At 37.8% G+C, this 24,478-nt stretch overlaps 1 protein-coding gene across 8 annotated transcripts in view; it reads left to right on the forward strand.

Annotated features, from left to right (window-relative positions):
- Positions 1-535: 535 nt before the first annotated feature.
- Positions 536-24,478, forward strand: part of EDA (ectodysplasin A) — a 374,305-nt gene continuing 350,362 nt past the window's right edge. For 6 of the 8 annotated variants that reach the window (XR_007474751.1, XM_049704621.1, XM_033439122.2 and 3 more), the window contains exon 1: positions 542-1,173. Coding sequence is in view for 7 of the 8 variants with exons in the window: in XM_049704621.1 (XP_049560578.1) it covers positions 778-1,173 (396 nt within the window). In the remaining variant the exon portion in view is untranslated. Of the gene's footprint in view, positions 1,174-1,356; positions 1,845-24,478 lie in introns of those variants that run through there. The other 2 variants (XM_033439121.2, XM_049704620.1) reach the window with 2 other exon arrangements.

Here is a 24,478-nt window from a genome sequence, read left to right on the forward strand (position 1 = left end):
TTGCAAACCCAGCAGGCATGGTTTCATTTCAAACCCAAAACTGTTTTAATTAGTTTAACGTCTGTTAAACGCTTTGAAGATTGAAAGCAACAGATAAGTACTGGATGATGTTATTAACAACTGCAGTTAATTGCAAACATTTCTATTAATACTAGTTTCCGCCTCCTTTTCTTTGCTCTACTTTCCTTCCCAGGTTCCCCAATTCTTCTCAGCCTCCCCCTCCTTCCCTCCTCTTCTCCCCTTCCCCGCCCCCGACCCCATACTGGCGCTCAAGGGTTAAATTGGGGCGGAGTCCAGGGATGAACGACAGCCACAGTCACCAACTGGAACGGGGTGAGAGAGAAGAGCTGGGTGGGGCCACGGGGCAGAGGCGAACCCACACGCCCCCAGACCACGCCCCCAGACCCCGCCCCGCAGCTGGAGGCCCCGGGTGGAACGGCATGGGGCGGGGCGCCAAGGCTTGGCGGGCTCGGTGGTTGGGCGTCCCGGCAGCCGCTTGAGGCACGGGGCGGGGTCGGCCGGGGCCTCCTCCCTCATTCCCTCCGCGGGGCCGAGCCGCCCGTCTCTCCCGCCCCTCCTCCTCCCTTTTCCACCCCTCGGAGTGGAGCTGCACTTGCGGCTGCTCCCTGCTCGGTCCCGCCCAGCCTCCGTCGCGCAGGAACGGGTCCCTGCAGTCCCCAGCCGATGGCAGGACAGTAGCCGCCTGTCAGGGGTCGCGAAGGGCTGAGGCAGACGCGGCGGCTCCCGGGCCTCAGAGAGTGGGTGTCTCCGGAGGCCATGGGCTACCCCGAGGTGGAGCGCAGGGAACTCCAGCCCGCGGCAGCGCCGAGGGAGCGCGGGAGCCAGGGCTGCGGTTGTCGCGGGGCCCCTGCCCGGGCTGGCGAAGGGAACAGCTGCCGGCTCTTCCTGGGTTTTTTTGGCCTCTCGCTGGCCCTCCACCTGCTGACGTTGTGCTGCTACCTAGAGTTGCGCTCCGAGTTGCGGCGGGAGCGGGGAGCCGAGTCCAGCCTTGGCGGTCCCGGTAACCTCGGCACCTCGGGCACCCTGAGCAGCCCCGGTGGACTCGACCCCGACGGTTCCATCACCCGCCACTTCGGGCAGCCATCCCCGCAGCAGCAGCTGCTGGAACGGGGAGAAGCTACGCTCCCCCCAGACGCCCAGGACGGGCACCAGGTGAGTCACTCTGGAGGGGCAGGGCCCCCTCCCCATGTGCGCAGGGCGGGGGCCTGGGGAGGACTTTGCCACCTCGAGCCGAGTTCGACGGCGGGATCGGGGAGGGGGCGGACAAGCTGGGGAGAGGTCGCCCCGGGGCAGGTTGTCCTCGGTCCCTGGCCCAGCTCACCCTGACTCTCTCAGGACCTCCGGACTTGGGAACTCTGGCCGGCGCCCGCCGCCCCCAGCTCCGGCTGCCTCGGGAAAAGTTGGCGGCGCTCCCGGCCGGGCCGCGGCGCGAAGGTGCGGGCGCTGCCCCCCAGGCTGACTAACAGCAGCAGCCTGGCCCTTTTGCTCCCGGTGAGATTCTGCGCCCGCGGTGCTTGTTTTTTCGTGTCCAGAGCTCATGCCAGCACTAGCAGGCTCTCTTTTGGAGTTGGAGCTGTAAACAGCTGTAATAACTGCTCCACGCCCGTTGAAACAACTTTGAACCGTGTTTTCTGCGCCGGGGTGCTGGTGCACTGACCAGATCGTGGGCTTGTTCACACTTACCTGCAATTTGAGACGGATTGTCCTCGGTGTTCTAGTGAGGATCAGCGCCCCTGAGGAATTCTGGTAGAAATATGCCGTCTTGCTAGACAACTTCTGAAACAGTAATTTAAAAAATCTTTGGAATAAAACTCACCCTTTGCATGCCGGTTCTGACTCTTTTTTGGGGAGTGGGGTGGGGAGGGTTGGTGTGAAGTGTCTTCACTCCTGCTTGCTTGTGAGCAGGAATCTACTGATGGAATAATGACTCAAGAATAGTCTCCCAGTTTTTTTGTTTGTTAGTTTTGGTTTGTTTTTTGTTTCTTTTGTTTTTTAATACAATCTTTATGGTGTTTGTGCCCTGGTTAGCAAACTGTTAGCTTTAGTGTTTGTTTTCTACTTTTTCTAGTTCTTTATTTAAGGAAATTTAGTGCCCTAAAACTAAGTATTCTCTTGTTTGCCATTATTTTGTCTCACGTAAAACTTAAGAGAAGCAGCCAAGGATCCTTTTGAGGTGGTTAAAGAATAACAGTCAATTTGTTCCTCTTGGGGAAGAGGGCAAGTTGTACAAATAAGTTCCTTGAGGTGAGTGACCCAGGCCTTCTATATTTATTACCACATCCAGAGTCATTGTCATACTCTGTAAACATTATTCGTGCTACTTTGACCACCCATCCAAAGTTGGTGTCACATTCATGATAATGCTTTAATATTAGGGCGGACACAGTTTCTACATTTTGCGTTGAAAGGTTGTCCTGAGCCTTAAAATGTTTTGCTAGCACACTTCAACTTATATAACAGCTTATCAAAGAAGAGAATCAGTAGACATGCTTCTCATACTTGAAACTTTAAACACAGTAGCTAAATGATAATTAACTAGGATTCTGGTTCCCTTTATCTATCCACCTCCCAACAACAAACCCTCGCCCCTGCCCCGCGACTATGCCCAGTAGAAATACTTAGCAGCTGAACATTGGTTTTCTGTGAAAAGATGAAGGAATTGAACTTCCTTAGTCAAATGGTGGCAAGGCCTTTTGGCATTCAGAATGGACAGACCCCTGTTTGTAGGCTGAGGATTAGTAGAACAGCTGTATTCTGGGGCTCCTGTGATGGTGTGGGATTCTCATAGGGTCTGTAATGGCATTTAGTTGCCTTTGCGTGGTGCTTCAAATAGTTCTGTCTAGGTTTAAATACAGCGCCTTATCTTCTGTCCTTTATTTTTTCCGTTTTAATCTTTTGGAGAAGTAATAACAAGCACACTGGCTTTTTGCATTTGCTGACATCAATTGGAGTCAGAGTTTTTTAGAGTTATGAGGGGCCATGAATCCATTTGATCATTCCCCTTGGAGAACACATAGTTCCTATGGGGGAAATGACTTGTCCAAGGTCATACAACTCTGATCAAAATTAGAATGGAAGTTGGTCTCTTTACTCCGAGTTCAGTGCCCATTCCCCTATAATATACTACTTCCTGGAGCCTTTTGTCTGGTAGCTGGGTAGAGCTATGGAATTTTTGCAAAGGAGAGGGCTCCGATCTGCATCATTTTCTTCTTCTCTACCTACATTTTGGCCAGACTATATTTAACCATGTATTCCTTATTCTTCCTGAACTTCACTTTCAGGAGAATTAGAGTATGCTTTGAAGGAATTTTAGCCCAGATTCAACGTAAGTTTTCTTGAGGGTGTTAGTTTTAGTATACCAATAAAAGAAAAAAGAAAGGAAACATTGATTGGCTATTAAATTAGTATGGCTACATCTTGGGTAAAATTTCCAGTGCCCTGGTGCACCCTCTGCTGGCTTTGCAAGGACATTTAATTGCAGTATTGCTGACAGTCAAGATTCTAAGTTGTGCTGACAGAATCTGATTCATAAATAAGGAAGTAAACAGCCTGTGGGATTTGGCCACGTAGGTCATATTTTTATATTTTAGTTTTCAACACAAACAGCTGCTGTTACAGCAGCTCTTAGATGGAGAGGAAAAAAGATAAAAATATACACCCTTCAATGAGCAGAACATTCAGGTTTCTCACCAGTTTATCTGCAAGGAGTGAAGGCAAGCTGATGAGAATAAATTGCAGGAAGATCTCATGAGACCAAGTGGGCAGAATAGTCAGAGGCACTTCATTGTATAAGGTCATGCAAACCTATTCATGCTTATGAGATGATGGGCTCAGTTATGATTCAAGAAAGGGATCTAGAAGTCACTGAATATGTATGTATGTCATCCCTCAATTTAAAAACTTTAAAAACAGAATACAGAAGGAAATTAGGGCAGTCAGGATGCATAGCAGAGAGATCAGCAAAGTTCTCCTAGGGACTTATTAGAAAAGCCTTCCCAGTGGGGGCACAGTTGCTCATGATAAAAAATGAAAGGGTCACTTTGGACCTTCTGGAATCATACCTGTCTCCTTCAGCTGGAGTAGCTGAGTATCTGTAGGTTTATCTGGATACTCATTGGAGATGATCTCAGGAGCTAAATACATCTCATCAGTCTCTGAGTTAGACAATACACAATATTATTGTTAGAGTAAAAAAGATTAAAATAAAAATCACTGTTTATCTGTCTGTGAAGAAGTTGGCCCAGTTGTGATTTTGGTCCTCAAAGCCGAGAATATGGTGGGCATTATCAGGAAGGGTGTTGAAAACAATGATGAAACAAAACTCTTATCTTTTCCATATAAAAGACCAAAAGTGGATTTGCATTCACAATCATATAGGTAATTCTGGTGGCTGCTCATCAAGAAAAACTTAACAGCTGATACAAATCCCCAGAAAACAAATTAAATTGATCAAAAGGTTGGAGGGACTTTCTAATTGTTTTTTCACTCTGGAGAGATAGGTTGAGAGAGGGTGATGATCAAAGTCTACTAAACCATGAGAGAGATGAGTAAGGTTAATAGACTGGTGTAATTTAACAATCTAGTTCAATAAATAGAAAGCCTGCTATGAGTCAGCCACTATATTAAGTATTAGATATCTTTTAATGCTTGAAAGATTATTTTGTGGGGGAGGCAAATAAAGGTAGTGTCTCATTCAGATGATTTCCCCAAGAGATACTGTAACTGAAACTCTAAGGTTTAAGTGTTTAGAAAAATATGTTTGTGTAGACTTATAAGGGTTTATTGGGGACTGTTAGCAATATTTGGAATATGTCTCTAATTATTTGAGGTGATGTCATAGAAGTCAACGTTAACTTTGCACAAAACATCTCTGGTTTAACTAGATAGGACATTAGTATATCTAGATTTGGTGTTAATTATTAAGGCCTGTTGATCAAGAAAATGACTGGGAATCGCTAAATCCAAGAATTTTTTAGGGGAGTGGGATCCAGATAAGATCATTTTCTATCGGTTTAAATCTAGATTTTTTCAGTGTGACATTCAAGGCTTTTGATCAACTGGCTGCATTATACCTATCCCATTTTCTCTCTTACCGATTCTACTCCTGCAACCCACCCACCATATCCTGTCTTGGAATCATTCTCCAGTTATTGCTGTTATTGTGTTTAATAAAACTTGTGTCTTTATATTAGAGCTCCTTGGAAATCTGCCTTCCTTTTTGTCTTTTTCCACAATACATGGTACACAGTGCTGATTATAGTTAGGGTACTTAAACACTTGTTGGCTTGAATTATTATTTGGGGCCTTTAGAGATGTTCATGTAAAACAAAGACATTTGTAACAGGCCTGTTTTCCTCAGGCCTTGCTAAGCCTGTGAATTGTTAACTGTGCTTAGGTGAGTAGATAGTTCCACTGGCAATGTCTCACTGGTTTCTAGAATCATTAGATAGTAAAATGGAGAAAAGCCCTAACCACATTACCTCTATGATGGTGCAAAGAGTTTTTTGTAATGTATTATTTGATGTTTTGTTTTATTTGCATGTAGGTCTCATCTTTCTTTCTCTCTTAGATCTTGTGAAAAATAACTTGTAGTTTATCTGTGATTACGTTATAGAGAAGATCTCTTTATACTAGAGAACTTCTGAAGCCCTTTAATCCCCAAGAACATGACCAAGAGAAACCACTTGCATTGCCTGCAGGGTGACCCTCATAGAGGACCAGTTTTATCTGACTAGTCTATAAATACCCATCACTTAGCTCTTCATTTCTTTTCCCCCCACTTTTCTATTGAAGTGTAACATACATACAGAAGAGGTCACAAATCATAATTGTACAACTGGATGAATTACTGTAAAGTGAATACAGTAATGTTACCAGAACTCAGGTCAAGAAATAGAAATAGCATCTCAAAACCCCCACCATATCACTATACCATCCTCCTCCAAAGTGAATGACTGTCCTGATGTCTAACATGATTAGTTTTGCCCATTTTGAACTTGATATAAATGAAATCAAATAGTATGTATTTTGGGGGGGAGCTTTCTTTTTTTGCTCAATGTTATGTTTTTTGATATCCATGATGTTGCATGCAGCTGTAGTTTTTTATTTGTATTTTTGTATATTATTCCCTTGTTTGAATATACCACAGTTTATTCATTCTACTGATAATGAATATTTGGATTGTTTGGGGTTATTATAAATAACAGTACTATGAATATTATTATACATGTCTTTTGGTTATGTGTACTTGAATTTCTGTTGGGTATATACCTAGGATTGGAATTTCTGGGTCGTAGGGAATGCATATTTTCAAATTTATGGATAATGACAACTTTTCTCAGTGATTGAACCAATTGATATTCCCACTGGCAATGTATGAGAATTCTAGCTGTTCTACATCCTTGATAATACTTGTTATTATCACTCGTTAAATTATAGCCATTCTGGTGGGTGGGTTTGTAGTAATATCACATTGTGATTTTAACTGGCATTTCTCAGAAGACTAATGCAATTGTACTTCTTTTCATATGTTTATTATCTATTTGGTTATCTTTTGTGAAGTGCCTATACAAGTCTTTTGCACATTTTTATTGGGTGGTTTATTCTTTTCTTATAGATTTGTAGGAATTTTTTATGTACTCTGGCTATGAACCACTTTTGAATTTTTGATTGCAAACCCTTCCCAAATCTCTTTATAGTATCCATTGATGAACAGAAGTTTTAAATTTTAATGTGTCTAGTTTTTCAGTATTTTCCTTTATGGCTAGGGTTTTTTGTGTTCCATTTAAGAAGTATTTTCCTACCTTGAGAGCATTTAGATATTCTCCCATATTATCATCTAGAAGCTTTATGCTTTTGCCATTCACATTTAGATCTGCAGTCCACCTGAAATTGATTTTTGTGTATGATGAGATACAGGAACCAAGTTTTGTCTTTTCCATATAGATATTCAACCCAGTGCCATTTATTATAGGGAATGTCTTTTCCTCCCCATTTCTCTATTGTGTCACCTTTGTCATAAACCAAGTGTCTACATATGTGTCAGATTGTTTCTGAATTGTTTGTTCTGTTCTATTAGTCTATTTTAAAAATAAATTTATTTATTTATTTTTGGCTGTGTTTGGGGCTTTGTTGCTGCACGTGGGCTTTCTGTAGTTGCGGCGAGTGTGCTTCTCATTGTGGTGGCTTCTCTTGTTGCGGAGCACAGGCTCTAGGCACACAGGCTTTAGTAGTTGTGGAATGCGGGCTCAGTAGTTGTGGCTCGTGAGCTCTAGAGTGAAGGCTTAGTAGTTGTGGCACATGGGCTTAGTTGCTCCGCAGTATGTGGGATCTTCTCAGACCAGGGATCAAACCCATGTCCCCTGCATTGGCAGGTGGATTCTTAACCACTGTGCCACCAGGGAAGACCCCTGTGAGTTTATTTGTCATTGCACAAATACCATAGTCTTAATTATTGGACTTTATAATAAGCTCTTGATATCCTTCTACCTTGTTCCTCTTCTTTAAAAGTATCTTGGATGTTCTTGGCCCTTTGCCTTTCTGTATCTGTTTCAGAATCAGCTAGTCACATCTGACCAAAAAAACAAAATGTAATTCTTAAGAGAATATCATCAGCAAGATGGTGGATTAAGAAGTCCTGGACCATCCTTTCCCCCATAAACACACCAATTCAGCAACAATTCATGGACAAATTCCCTTTGTGAGAAATCCAGGAACTAACTGAAAGGCTCCTGTACAGGGAAAAAATGAAACCAGACACACTGAAGCCAGTAGGGAGATTTGAGACAGCCTCTCACCAGAGTCCCTGCCACCACCACAGCACTATATGATAAGGAAGAGAGCCCCTAGCTTCCAGCTTCTCCTAGGGAGGGAAGGGATTGATTCACACATCTAGCACCCCAAGTTTTCTGAGGAATGGTTTCTGTCCTGCCAGTCTTAGAAATCTGATGGATCTCCCTAGGGGAGAACAGAGATGGTGGCTTGGGCTTGTAGACACCATAGATCTTTCCTCCTGCTGAGCACAGAGCAAGAAGACAAAAAATCCTAGCTCTCAACATTCCGCTGGGGAAGGAAAGAGTTTATCTGTGCATCTAGTGCTCCAACTTCTCCAGGGCTGCCCAGAGAACTGGCATCTGACTTGCCAGTCTAGGAGCTTTAAGTGATCCAGCACATTCTAGCCTCCTGGGGGAGAACAAGACAATGGTTGGGGCTGGTAGATACCATATATCCTCCCCCCTGCTCAGTATAGAGTGAGTGGATGAAACATTCCAGCTTTCAACTTATTCCTGGAGATGGAAGAGTAGATCTGTGCATTCAGTGCTAAAATTTCTCTGGGACTACCCAAAGAACTGGCGTCTGTCTTGCCAGGCTTGGAGCTCTGATGCATCCAGCACAGTCCAGCCATGTGGAAGAGAATGGAAATGGCATTTTGGACTGGTAAATGCCATAGCTCCCCCCCTTCAGCACAGATTGAGTAGAAAGAAACCAAAGCTTCTTGCTTCTCCCTGGGGAGGGAAAGAGTTGTTAGAGGCCCTCAGAATCTCTGACTAGGCTAACTGGTGGAGATCTTCTCCAGTGCAAGGCTAGTCAGTCCATGAAGACTGGGAGAGGTACTTGCTTTGTGTAATATGCAGACACCAACATAGAGAGTAAAGGAAGATGAAAAATCAGCAAAGAAGTTCCAAATAAAGGAACACATTAAGTCTCCAGAAACTGACCCTAATGAAACAGTTATGAGATTTATCTGACAGAGAATTCAAAGTAAGTGTTATAAAGATGCTCACCAAGATCAATAGAACAATGCATGAACAAAGTGAGAATTTCAACAAAGATATAGAAAATATTTGAAAACTGCCAAACAGAAATCATGGAGCTAAAGAGCACTAATTGAACTGAAAAACTCATGAGAGGGATACAACAGCAGACTAGATAAAGCAAGACAAAGTATCAGTGAACTAATGTCACTGGAAATAATTCAGTCAGAGGAACAAAAAGAAAAAAGAATGAAAAAGAGTGAAAAAGCTTAAGGGACACCATCAAGTGGACCAATAGGGGCAGTAGGGGAATCTCAAAAGGAGAAGAGAGGGAAAACTAGAAAGCTTATTCAAAAAAATTAATGGCTGGAAACAATCCAAATCTTGAGAGGGAAATTGACAACCAGATTCAAGAAGCCTAAAGGACACTGCTAAATAAATAAACCCAGACAAGTCCACACTAAGACATATTATAATTAAATTGTCAAAAGTTAAAGACAAAGAGAAAATCTGAAACTAGCCAGAGAAAAGGAACTTTTCATATACAAGGGAACCCCCAAAAGACTATCAGCAAATTTTTCAGTAGAAACCTTGCAGGCCAGAAGGGAGTGGGGTGATATATCAAAGTGCTGATGGGAAAAAAAAAAAACCCTGCCAACCAAGAATACTATACCTGTCAAAAGTAGGGACAGATAAAGATATTCCCAGACAAATAAAAGTTGAGGAAGTTCATCACCACTAGACCTGCCTTACATGAAATGCTAAAGGGAGTATATCAACTTGAGATGAAAGGATATTAAACAGCTACATGATAGTATAAGAAAGTATGAAACTTGTTGGTAAAGATAAATATATAGACACATACAGAATACTATATTACTGTAATGGTAGTGGATAAGTCACTTTTATTTCTAGCATAAAAGTTAAATGACAAAAGTATTAAAAGTAACTATAAAAATATGTTAAAAGACACAATATAAATAGATGTAAAATGTGGGAAAAATAACAGTGTGTATGGGGAAGAAGCTAGAATGTAGAGTTTTTGTATACAGTTTAACTTGAGTTCTTATCAGATTAAAATAGACTGTTACAAGATATTTTAAATCCCAAGGTAACCACAAAAAATACCTATAGAAGTTACAAAAAAGAAAAAGAAAAGAATCGAAGCTTATCAATACAAAAAAATCAACAAAACACAAAGAAAGACAGCAAGAGAGGAAATACAATCAAAAGACTCTCAAGACTAACAGGAAACAACAAAATGGCAATAGTAAATCCTTCCCTATCAATAATTACTTTAAATGTAAATAGATAAATCTCCCTCAGTCAAAGACATAGAGTGGCTAAAAAGATAAAAGCAAGACCCAACTATATACTTTCTACAAGAAACTCACTTTAGATTTAAGGACACAGATAGGCTGAAAGTGAAAGAATGGAAAAAGATAGTCTATGCAAATGGTAACCAAAAGAGAGCAGGGGTGGCTATACTTATATCAGACAAAATAGACTTTAAGTCAAAAACTCAGATGAGACAAAGGACATTATATAATCATAAAAGGGTCAATCCAACAGGAAGATATAACAATTATAAATATATATGCACCAATATCAAAGAACCTAAATATATAAAACAAACGTTGACAGAATCAAAGGGAGAAATAGACAGTAATACAATTATATGGGAGACTTCAATACCCCACTTTCAGTAATGGATAGACCATCTACACAGAGGAACAATAAGGAAACAGAGTACTTCAACAACAGTATAGAGTGAATGGACCTAACAAAAGTATACAGAACATTCCATCCAACAGCAGCACAATGCACATCCTTTGCAAGCATACATATCTTTCTCCAGGAAAGATAACATGTTAGATCACAAAACAGCTCTTCACAAATTTAGAAAGATTAAAATCACACCAGGTATCTTTTCTGAACACAGTGGAATGAAACTAGAAATCAACAGCCAAAGGAAAACTGGAAAATTCACAAATATGTGGAAATTAAACACTACACTCTTTAACAACCATTGGGTCAAAGAAGAAATCAAAAAGGAAATTAGAAAATACCTTGAGACAAACAAAAACAAAAATACAATATACCAAAACTTATGGGATGTAGCAAAAGCAGTACCAAGAGGGAAGTTAATAGCAATAAATGTCTACGTTTAAAAAGAAGAACAGTCTCATATAAACAACCTAGCTTTATACTTCAAGGAGCTAGGAAAAGAAGAACAATGTCCAAAGTTAGAAGAAGGAAGGAAATGACAAAGATTAGAGCAGAAATAAACAAAATAGAAGATAGAAAAATCAACAAAACTAAGAATTGGATTTTTGAGAAGATAAACAAAACTGATAAACCCTTAGCTAGATTAAATACAAAAAAGAGGACTCAAAATCAGTAATGAAAGAAAAGACATTAAGACTGATGGCAAAGATATAAGGATCATAAGAGACTACTGTGAACAATTAATTGTATGTCAACAAATTTCTAGAAACATACAACATACCAAGACTAAATCAGGAAGAATTAGAAAGTCTGAACACACCTATAACTAGTATGGAGATTGAATTAGTAATCAAAAACCTCCCAACAAAGAAAATCACAGGACCAGATGGCTCCACTGGTGAATTCTACCAAACATATAAAGAAGAAATAGCACCAACATTTCTCAAACTCCTCCAAAAAAATTGAAGAGGAGGAGCACTTCCAAACTCCCTTTATGAGATCTGCATTATCCTGATACCAAAGTAAGACAAACACACCAAAAGAAAAGAAAGCTACCAATATCCAGGCCAATATCCCTGATGAATATAGCTGTAGAAATCCTCAACAAAATACTAACAAACTGAATACAACAGCGTATTAAAAGGATCATATTCTATGACCAAATGGGATTTATTCCTGGATGTAAGGATGGTTCGACATATGAAAGTCAATTGATGTGATAAACTACATTAACTGAATAGATGCAGAAAAAGCATTTGACAAAATTCAACACTCTTTCATGATAAAAACTCTCAACAAACCAGAAATAATAAGAAAGTACCTCAACATAATAAAGGCTATATAGGAAAAGCCCACAGGTAACATCATACTCAATGGTGAAAAACTGAAAGCTCTTTTTCTAAGATGAGGAACAAGGCAAGGTTGCCACTCTCATCTGTTCTATTCACCGATATAGAACAGATATAGTAGACGTTGTTGCTTGAGCAATTAAGCAAGAAAAAGTAAAAGGCATCCAAATCAGAAAGGAAGAAGTTAAATTGTCCCTGTTTGCAGATGACACGGACTGATAAACAAATTCAGTAAGGTTGCAGGATACAAAATCAATGTACAAAAGTCACTTGCATTTCTATATACTAACAATAAACTCTCTGAAAAGGAATTAGGAAAACAATCCCATTTATAATAGCATGAAGAAGAATATCATATGTAGGAATAAACTTAACTAAGGAGGCAAAAGACATATATTGAAAACTACAAAACATTGATGAAAGAAATTAAAGAAGATACAAACAAATGGAAAAACATTCCATGTTCATGAATTGGAAGAATTAATATAGTTCAAATGTCCATACTACCCAAAGCAATGTACATATTCAGTGAAATCCCTATCAAAGTTCCAATGGCATTTTTCAAAGAAATAGAACAAACAATTCTAAAATTTGTATGGAACCACAAAAGACCCCAAATATCTGAAGCAATCTTGAGAAAGAGGAACAAAGCAGGAGGCATCCCACTCCTGATATCAAACTATATTACAAAGCTATGATAATCAAAACAGTATGATGCTGGCATAAAGACAGGCATATAGACCAATTGAACAGAACAGGGAGCCTAGAAATAAATCCATACATATACAGTCAACTGATCTTTGAAAAGAGTGCCAAGAATACAGTGGGGAATAGTCTCTTCAACAAATAGTGTTGGAAAAACTAGATATTCACATGCAAAAGAATGAAATTGGAACCTTATTCACAAAAATCAACTCAAACTGAATTAAAAACTTAAACATAAGACCTGAAGCTGTAAGACTTCTAGAAGAAAACATCAGGGAAAGCTTCATAAGATTGATCTTGGCAATGATTTCATGGGTATAACACTGAAAGCACAGGTGACAAAACCATACATAAACAAGTGGGACTACATCAAGCTACAAAGCTTATGTACAGCAAAGGAAACAATCCACAGAGGGAAAAGGCAACCTATAGAATGGGAGAAAATATTTGCAAACCATATATCTGAGAAGGGGTTAATCTCCGAAATATATAAGGAACTCCTACAACTCAATAGCAAAAAACAAGTCTCAATAACTTGATTGAAAGATGGGATAAAGACTTGAATAGATTATTTCTCCAAAGAAGACATATAAATGTTCAACACATATATGAAAAAATGCTCAGCATCACTTATCATCAGGAAAATGCATATCAGAACCACACTGAGATATTACCTTACACCTGTCAGGATAACAATGATCAAAAAACAAAAACAAAAACAAAAGACATTGTTGGTAAGCATATGGAAAAATTGTAACCCTTGTATACTATTGGGGGGCATGTAAAGTGGTGCAGCCACTGTGTAAAACAGTATGGAGGTTCCTCAAAAAATTAAAAACAGAACTACCATGCAATTCAGAAATATTAATTCTGGATGCTTATTCAAAAGCTTTGAAATCAGGATCTCAAAATGATATTTGCACTTCCATGTACATTACAGCATTATTCACAATAGCTAAGATGTGGAAACAATAGAAATGTCCACTGCTACATAAATGGATATAGAAAATGTGGTATATACATACAATAGAATACTATTCAGCATTAAAAATGAAGGAAATTCTGCCACATGTGACAACATGGATGAACCTTGAGGATGTTATGCTAAGTGAAATAAGCCAGAAACAGAAAGGCAAATACTGCATGATTCCACTTATATGAGGTATCTAAAGTAGTCAAGTTTATAGAATCAAAGAGTGGAATGGTGGTTTCCTAGGGCTGGGGGTGGGGAGAGAAAATGTGGAGTTACTAATCAACAGGCATTAAATTTCACTTAAGCAATTTAAGTTCTAGAGATCTGCTGTAGAACATATATATAGTCAACAATAATGTATTGTACACTTAAAATTTTGTTAAGAGGGTAGGTCGCCTGTTAAGTGTTCTAACCAGAGTAAAATAAAATTAAGGGAAAAAACCCTCCTGGGATTTTGTTTTGATTGGATTGAATCTAAAAATCAGTTTAGGGAGAACTTATATCTTTATAATATTGAATCTTCCAGTCTGTGAATATGGTATATATCTCCATTCATTTAGGTCTTTAATTTTTCTTGGTAATATTTTATAGTTTTGTATGTAGAACTCTTGTACACCTTTCATTAGATTTATTCCAAGGTATTTGATATTTTTGAAGCCATTTAAAATGTTATCTGCAGTTGATGCTGTGGTCCATTTCCTCAATCCATGTCTTGGTGGAAGAAAATTGTCTCACCCAAGGAGATGCTTCCTTCCAGGGCATCCCGCATCCAGTCAGTGCCTGATTAATGAGGAGGTATAAAGGCTTGCCCCTTCCTCCCCAAATCCAGAAACTTTTGAAGGGCCATACCAGCTCCAGAGCTACCTATGAATTTGGCTAGGGTCTTTTTGGGATTGCTGTTTTCCTCTTACACATATGTTGATCCCAAAAGCACTTCCTAATAAAAGTCATGCTTGATAATCTATGTCTCCCAGTCTGCTCCACAGGAAAACCAACCTGGGACCATATCATTTTGAAATCTCATTTTTAAATTGCTTCTGGCTGATGCTTAGAAATATAGTTTATATATTGACTTTGTATGCAGCATTGTGCTGAACTCTTTTTTTTTTTTTTTTTTTGCGGTACGCGGGCCTCTCACTGTTGTGGTCTCTCCCGTTGCGGAGCACAGGCTCCGGACGCGCAGGCTCAGTGGCCATGGCTCATGGGCTCAGCCGCTCTGTGGCATGTGGGATCTTCCCGGACCGGGGCACAAGCCCGTGTCCCCTGCATCGGCAGGCGGACTCTCAACCACTGCGCCACCAGGGAAGCCCTGAACTCATTTATTAATCCCAATAAATTATCTGTAGGTCTTGTGGATTTTCTACATACACTATCACACTGTTTGTGAAAAATGACAAGTTTTTTTATCTTTTCCTTTCCAATATGTATACTTAAACATGTTTTTCTTACCTTATTGCACTGTCTTGAACCTTCAGAACTGTGTTGAATAGAAATAGTAATAGCAGGCATCTTTGTCCCATTCCCAATCTAAGAGGTAAAAGTGTTTAACATTTCACCTTTAGGTATAATGTTTGCTGTAGTTTTTTGTTTAAGTTTTTTCTAGTTCTTTATCAATTTAAAAGTTCTTTTTTAGTCCTGGTTTACTGAGAGTTTTGTTTTAATCATGAATGGATATAGCATTATATCAGATGGTTTTCCTGCATCTATTGAGATAATTATATGATTTTTTCCCTTTATTCTTTTAATGTGGTGTTAAACCAACTTTGCACTTGTGGGATAAACCATACTTAGTCTTGATGTTTTATTTATTTAGGACTTTCAGTTTATTTTATAATTAACTCAGGTTGTCATATTTCTTCTCATATACAAAACGCAAAGCCTAGAAATTAAGGCTTTGACATTCATATAGAATCACCTGTAATAATCCTGTTTGTTTAAAGAATATCCATTTGCAAACATTTACAGTGGGTGACAGTCTACATTATGTCCTATTTTTCGCTACATTCAGCACTTACCTTAGGTCCATTCTAAGCATTGATATATAATATCATAATTCTGTTTGAAATGCATAGTTATTTCTTTTTCTTGATTTCATTTAGTTGTATATATTTCTGATCATCTGAATATTTATTTTCCTTATAAAACTATATCATCAACATAAAGAGATGCTTGAGATTGCCTCAGTATTCAAATTTGCTTGTTTTTCTTTTTCCCAGCTTTTCTTCAGTTGTCCTAAATGTAATGTATTATTTATTTTATATATTGCTGAGTTGGTTTGCTAAAACTTCATTTAGGATCTTTGCATCTATATACATGATTGAGATTAACATGTAATTGTCCTTCCTCATCAGGTTTGGACAAGGTCAATATGTTCTTGTAAAATTAGTTGAAAGTGTTTTTTATGTTTTGTCTGTACGAGTTTATGTAATATTAGTAATATTTCTTCCTCAAATGTACTGAAGCATCTGGGCCTGGAATTTTTTGGGTGGAGGAAGGGGAGATTTTAAACTCTAGATTTGCTATCTTAATGGACATAAGATTTTCAGATTTTATTCAGTTTTGGTAAGTTTTGTGTTCTAGAAATTTATTTAGCAAAAATTTTAAATTTATTCACATAAAGAGTTTCATGCTATCCTTGCTTATCTTTTGTTTAATTATGGTAAAATATACATAACATGAAACTTACCATTATAATCATTTTTAACTATACAGTTCAATGGTATAGAGTACATTCATAATGTTGTGTACCCATCATCACTCTCTATTTTCAGAACTCTTTCAATCCTCCCAAGCAGAAAATCCATACCCATTAAACAGTAAATCCCTATTTCCCCCTACCTGTGGCCACTGGTAGCCTCTATTCTACTTTGTCTCTTTGACTTTGCCCATCTTAGATACCTCATATAAGTGGAATCATACAATATTTCTTCTTTTGTGTCTGTGTTATTTCATCAATGTTGTAGTATGTATCAGAATTTTATTCCTTTTAAATGGCTGAATAATATTCCACTGTGTGTTTGTGTGTGTGTGTGTGTGTGTGTGTGTGTGTGTGTGTGTGTGTGTGTGTACACCATATTTTGTTTATCTGTTCATTTGTTGATGGACATTTTGGTTGGTTGTGTCTTTTGGCATTTGTGAATAATATTGCTATGAATATTGGTGTTCAAGTATATGTGTCCCTGCTTTTAGTTCTTTTGTGTGAAATTGGTGGATCATATGGTAATTCTGTTTAATTTTTTTGAAGAGCTGTCAAATTGTTTTCCACAGTGGCTGCACTATTTTATATTCCCACAAGCAATGCACAGTTTATTCCATACCCTACCAACATGTGTTCCAATTTCTCCACATCCTCACCAACGCTTGTTGTTTTATATATTTCTGAAAATAACTATCCTAATAGGTGTGAAGTCTTTTCTCATTGTGGTTATCATTACCTGTTTTGAAAACTGTGTTTTAAACTAATTATAGATTCAGAGGACTCTTACAGTGGTGTTACAAAGAGATCATGTGGATCCTTTAGCCAGTTTCCCCCTTTGGTTAAATCTAATGTAACTATAGTACAATATAAAAACCAGGAAATTTATGTAGATATAAAGTATGTGTATAGTTCTATCATTTTATCACATATAGATTTTTGTAGCCATCATTGCCAAATACAGAACTGTTTCAGCACTGCAGAGATATCCCTTGTGCTGTCCCTTCTATTCACATCTCCCACTCCCTATTATTTCTAACCCCTGACAACTAATCTCTTCTCCATCTCTATAATTTTGTCATTTTGAGAATATTATATAAATGGAATCATACAGTATGTTAACATTTTGAGGTTGGCTTTTTTTCACTCAGTATAATGCCCTTGAGATCCATGCAAGTTGATATGTGTATTGGTAGTTTCCGTACTATAGTGTGTTTAATCCATTAACCTCTAATCTGTATGATCTGTAGTGTTTTCCCCTTTTCATTCCTGATATTGATTATTAGTGTATGCTCTCTTTTTTCTTGGTTAGTCTTCCAGGAATTTATTGTTTTATTAGTTGATTCACACTATGGATTGTTTGATTTCTATTTCATTAATTTCTGCTATTATCTTTTAAATTTTCTTATTTCTACTTTCTTTGGCTTTAATTTGCTGGTTTAAAAAACTCTAATTTCTTGAGAAGATACCTTCATCATTCTTCTTTTCTAATATATGCATTTTATAATATAAATTTTTCTCTAAGCACAGTTTTAGCATGTCATATAAGTTTTGATATACTGTATTTTCATTATTCAGTACCAAAAATATTTTCTGATTTCCATTGTGGTTTCTTCTTTAGTCTTTTTAAGTTTATTTATTGATTTCCAAACATGGAAATCTTTTTGTTATTGATTTTCAGTTTAATTCCACTGTGGTTAGAGGACACCTCTGTATGATTTAAAGTATTTGCTATTCATGGGAACTTCATGGCCCAGTATATCGTCAGTTTTTATAAATGCTCTGTGTGTAGTTGAAAGAATATATGTCCTGTAGTGTCAAACATGTATCAAAATGTATCAAGCATTTGTCTACCTGTTCTATCAGTTGCTGAGATATTTGTGTTAAAAATCTCTCATGATATAAAAGTTGAGAAAACTCATAAGAGTAGATGGAAGAGAATTTTCTGAGATTTTAAAAAAATTTAATCAGGTTCAGCTGATATGTTTTCCTGATGCTTTTCTATTTTAATCCATTAAACCAAATACATGAAATAAAAATTTCTCATGATAATTATGTATTTATCCATGTCTTCTTTTAGTTCTGATAATTTTTGATTCATATATTTAGAGATCATGTTATTAGGTGCGTACAAATTTAGTACTGTTATATCTTCCTGTTGAATTGAACCTTTTATTATTATGAAATGTCCCTGTTTATCTCTAGTAATGCATATTACCTTAAAGTCTACGTTGTTTGATATTAATATTGCTTCTTTCTTTTGGGTACCATTTACATGATATATCTTCCATCTTTAAAATATTTAACCTTTATGTATATTTTAAATGCATCTCTTGTAAACAGACATAATTTCCTTTTTTAATTCAGTCTGTCTCTTTTAATTGGCACATTTAATCAATTTTCATTTAGTGGAATTAATTATATGTTGTCTTTAAATATGCCACACACTGTTTGCATTCTATTTATCCTGCCTGTTCTATGAACCTTTTCTCTCCTTATTGCATTCTTTTGGATTTTTTTACTCACTTTTTAAAATCTTTTGTTAACTTTGTAGATATACATTCTTTTACTATTGGCTTAGTAAAGATTATAGCATGCATTCTTTTTTTTTTTTTTTTTTTTTGTGGTATGCGAGCCTCTCACTGCTGTGGCCTCTCCCGTTGTGGAGCACAGGCCCTGGACACGCAGGCTCAGCGGCCATGGCTCACGGGCCCAGCCACTCCGCAGCATGTGGGATCCTCCCGGACCAGGGCACGAACCTGTGTGCCCTGCATCAGCAGGCGGACTCTCAACCACTGCGCCACCAGGGGAGCCGCACAACATGCATTCTTGACTTATACTCTGATAAATTAGTTCTTTGACCTCTTCCTATACAGTGAAAAGGCCTTATTTACTCCCTGCTAGCTATATGCTATTGTTCTTTTGTAATTTAATTATCTATATAATTTAAACTGCACATAACATTGTTGTTATTGTTTTATAGTCAATATTCATTTAGATTCCCCCTATGTCTACCCTTTTCCTTACTCTTCATTCCTTCTTTTCTTCCCAAGCTTCTGTCTGGGATAATTTCCTTCTGCCTAATAACACCCTTTAACATTCTTTTTTATGTGTTTCTGCTGTTGATTTTGTTTGTTTGTTTGTTTGTCTGAAAGTATGTCTTTATTTCACCTTCATTTTTGAATGACATTTTTACTGGGTATAGAATTCTAGGTTAGCAGTTATTTTTCTTTCAAAATTTTGAAGATACCCTGTCATTTCTTACTGGCTGCTATTATTTCTTTTGGGAAATCAGCTGAAAATTTTATATTTGCCTCTTTGAAGGTAATGTGCCCTTTTTCTCATGCCGCTTTTGATGTTTCTATTTATCTTTGGGTTTTAGTCATTTTACCATGACATGCTTAAGTGTGATTGATTTTCTTTATATTTATCTTCATTGGGGTTCAAAGAACTTGGATTTGTGGCTTTATTGCTTTTTGTCAGTTTGAAACATTCTCAGTTATTATCTCTTCAAATGTTGTTCCTGCTTTATTCTCTTTTTACTCTTTTTAAGATTCAGTTACAATCTCTTTAAGAAATTTTCTCTGTGTCTCTGATGTCTCTTAAACAATTTTTTTCTAAATGCCATCCTTTCTTTTCTCTGTATTTCATTCTGCATATTTTCTTCTGACTTACCTTCCAATTCATTGATTCATTAGCTTTGTCTAATCTGTTAAACTCACCCACTGAACTCTTAATTTCACTTCTCACATATATTTTTTATTTCTAGAATTTCCATTTGGTTCTTTTAAAAAATACTGTTCATTTCTTTGCCATAATTTACAATTTAGTCGTTTCTCTTTTTGAACTTACTAAGCATAAGAATTTGAAATTCATCATTGGCAACTCTATTATCTCAATCCTTTAAGGTATATTTCTTTTTTTTTCTTTTCTTTTTTTTTTTTTTGCGGTACGCGGACCTCTCACTGTTGTGGCCTCTCCCATTGTGGAGCACAGGCTCCAGATGCGCAGGCTCAGCAGCCATGGCTCACGGGCCAAGCCGCTCCATGGCATGTGGGATCTTCCCGGACCGGGGCACGAACCCGTGTCCCCTACATTGGCAGGCGGACTCTCAACCACTGTGCCACCAGGGAAGCTAAGGTATATTTCTGTTGTCTGTTGTTTCTCTTGATGGTCTATAACTTTTCCTTGTTTCCTCAAATGCCTGGTTAGTTTTAGTTGAGTGGCAGACACTTTATATGAAAAACTATAGTAGAGATGGTTCAAGGCCTCAGTTGTTTTCATTTTTATCCAGAAAGGATTTATGTTCACTTCTGGCAGGTGGTTATGGGTAGTAACAATCCCATATTACCTTAATCCAATTTGAGACTGAGATAATTTGAAGCTGTGCTTTATTTTAGACTTCCTTTAAGTATCTTTCCTTTCTCAGTTGGAACCGAACATCTGAGGATTTTTCTATGGTTCCCCCTCATGATGGGCCCTGAATTCCTATTTTTACTATTTTAGCTCCATGAGCCTATCAAAAGCTCTGCTGTCTCTAAGCTGACTCGTCTGTGATGAGCCAATGATCTGGGGAGAAAAACAGCCTCTCTGAGTTTCCCTTTTATCCTGAATCTTGGCTCCATAATACTTCATTGCTTTGTTAAAACTTGGATGCCTTTAAATATATGTATTATTTATATTTTATCCCTGTTTTCTTATTGTTTTCAGCAGGAAATTTGGTCTGAATTACTTAGTCTTCCGTTACTAGAAGCAGAATCGGTTAATCATTCCTTCAATAGGTATTGATCATCTCCTATGTATCAGGTACTGTACAAAGCAGTGAAGAGGCAACTGTTGAACTTGTTAGAGAGGATTTTTGCTATCATAGAGTTTACAGTCAAGTGAACAGGCAATTATAATACAATACAATAATGCAATGGTAACGTTAATCATAAGATCTGGAGCATGAAGGAGGAGTACTTGACCCAGACTTTTGAAATCAAGCAATGATTTCTGAACAAAGCATTTCTGAGCTTAGACCTGAAAAATTAAGTAAGATTTATCTATGATAAGACTGTTTTAGGCAGGATTAACATGTGCAAAGACTTGGAGGTGAGAGAGAACATGGCATATTCAGGGAACAGAAAACTCAGCTTCTGTAAAGCTACAGTTATCAAGACAGTGTGGTACTGGCATAAGAATAGGCATATAGATCAATGGAATAGAATTATTTGTTTACAAACAACCCTTACATTTATGGTCAATTGATTTTTGACAAGTGTACAAAGATTTCACTGGGAGAAAAGATACTCTGTTCAACAAATGGTCCTGGGACATTTGGACATCCACATGCAAAAAGCTCATCTTAGACCCTCACTATGCACTGTACCCCCAAATTAATTCAAAATGTATGATAGGCTCAAAGGTAAGTGCCAAAACAATAAAACTTTTAGAGGAAAATATAAGAGAAAATCTTTTAGACTTTGGACTCGACAAGGATTTCTTAGGTACAACACTGAAAACACAGTCCAAAAAAGACAGAAATTGATATACTGGACCTCATCAAAATATAAAAACTTCTGTTTTTCAAAAGAAACATTAGTACATAAATGTGACAGACTAGGAGAAAATGTTTGCAAAACAAATATTCAATAAAGAATTTGTATCCAGAATTTACAAAGGACTCTTAGACTACAATAATAAGAAGGTAATCCAAATTTAAAAAATGGGCAAAAGAAACAAATATTTCAGCACAAAAGATATTCAAATGGCTAAATAAAAAATACATGCTCAACATCATTGTCCATCAGGAAAGTGCAAATTAAAACCAGAATGAAAAAAAAAAACAAAAAAACCAGAATGAAGATAAATACGTTGTGATCTCACTGATATGTGGAATCCAAACAAAAACAAGCTCAAAGATACTGAGAACAGATTGGCGGGTGCCAGAGGCAGAGGGTGGGTGTGGGTGAAATGGATGAAGACAGTCAAAAGGTACAATCTTCCAGTTATAAACTAAATAGGTCATGGGGGATGTAATGTACAGCATGGCAATTACAGTTCATAATACTGTGTTACATATTTGAAAGTTGCTAAGAGAGTAGATCTTAAAAGTTCTCATCACAAGAAAAAAATTTCTGTAACTATGTATGGTGACAGATGTTAGCTCGACTTACTGTGGTGATCAATTCACCGTATATACAAATATTAAATCATTATGTTGTACAGCTGAAACTAATACAATTTGTATGTCAATTATAACTCAATTAAAATTTAAAAAAAAAAATACCACAATGGAGTTACCATTTCACATTCACTAGAATGGCTATAATGAAAAAGACAATAAGAAGTAGAGGTGTTGAGAAGTGGAAACCTTTATACACTGCTGGTGGAAATGTAAAATGATGCAACTGTTTTGGAAAACAGTTTGGAAGTTCCTCAATAAGTGAACATAGATAATAAGTTACCTCATGACCCAGCAATTCTACTCCTAGGTATATAACAAAGATAATTGAAAACATATGTTCACACAAAAACCTCTACACAAGTGTTCCTAGCAGCATTATTCATGATAGCCAAAAAGTGGATCAACTCAAATGTCTAATGGGTAAACAAAATGAGGCATAATATTCTCTACAATGGAATATTATTCAACTGTAAAAAGGAATGTAGTACAGATACATGCTACAACATGGATGAACCTCAAAAATATTACACTAAGTGAAAGAAGCCAGTCACAAAAAAACATAATGTATGATTCCATTTATGTGACATGTCCAGAATAGGCAAATATGTAGAGACAGAAATTAAGTTTGTGGATACCTGGTGGAGGAAATGGGGATTAAGTGAATATAAGCATGAGAGAGCTTATTGAGGGAGCTTGTTGGAGGGATGAAAATATTCTAAAACTGATTTACCACAGTCAGGGTGGTTGCAGTGGAACTGAAAGGAAAGGAAACGATGGAAGAGATAGCATGCTTATATAATTTGGTAAAGTTACTAAAAATCACTTCAAATGGGTAAATTCTATGGCATATGAATTACATCTCAATAAAGCTGTTATTTTAAAAAGTGTAAGGCACATAGAATATGGTCAATAAGTGTGTAAGAGGTATTGGTTGTTTCTGTTACCTATCTTTAGAGGAAGAGAATGTTCAAGACTGTTCACCCCAATTACCCTGAGATCTATCTCCCCCTAATCGATGTGTCCAGGACACCAACCCAGAATCAACTCGGTAAGGAGCTCCAGGGGTGGGGATTTGGTCATGTGTAATTTTAAAAAGCTAAAGCTCTATAGGTGATTCTGGTGTGCACTCTAGGGTGAGAATCTTTGACTCATGGAATTGTGCATGGCTTGGTATGGTTAGAAGCCAGAGTGCATGTGGGCCCAATGGCTACTTGCATTAAGGTGGGCATACAGTAATCAGGAATCTTGGCACAGAATGACCTCTGTCTCTGTTTCTCTTTCTCTTACTCACTCTGTCTGAAATAGCTAGCTATTCCCAAGTTCTACTAAGAATCTTTTCCAGAATTGTAGGGTTAAAATATATTATACAGATCATCTATTGCAGTGGTTCTTAACCAAGAGTGCATCTTAGTCTTACCTAGGGAACCTTTTCAAAATGCACATGTCCCTGACCACACTCAGACATATGTCATCAGAATTTTTAGAGTGGGACCATGAGCATTTACTGTTTGGATAAAAGGCTTCTCGGGTGATGCTGATGCTCATTTCACTTGAGAACTAAGGCTGTAAAGGAAGAAATGAAGGAAAGAGTATAAAGGAGATAACATTTGGTTCCCTGTGACTAACTTCAGCTCCCCTGTTATGGATCATTGGGTCTTTATCTGTGATACTACCTTTGAAGACTACTGGACCATGAGCTTGGGTGGTAGTGAATGCTTAATGAACATCTCTCTGTAGAATACCATTTGGGAAATCAATTCATAAACTCTGTGTCTTTGGGGGAAGAGAGGGATCTCAGTTGCCAATTCCTCAGCCAGATAATAGTCCTGTGTGCTTGGAATAGCCAAGGGAGGAGGGTGGTTCCTTGTCTCCTATGGCTTCATGGGGACTCCCCTGCTGCTAGCTGCTGAAATTACTTTAAAATTATAGGCTGCTGAGTAAACTTCCCCATGCACATCCACCTGTCAATGGGCCTGCTTCAGTGATGAAGAGTAATTTTTATTGGAGTGATGGCATACAGCAGGTGTTGAAACTAAACAGCCATAATGAAATTGATTTTCAAAAGACTACTTCTGAATTTTATTT

This window comes from Orcinus orca, chromosome X (genome assembly GCF_937001465.1).
Source record: "Orcinus orca chromosome X, mOrcOrc1.1, whole genome shotgun sequence".
Lineage (NCBI taxonomy): Eukaryota > Metazoa > Chordata > Mammalia > Artiodactyla > Delphinidae > Orcinus > Orcinus orca.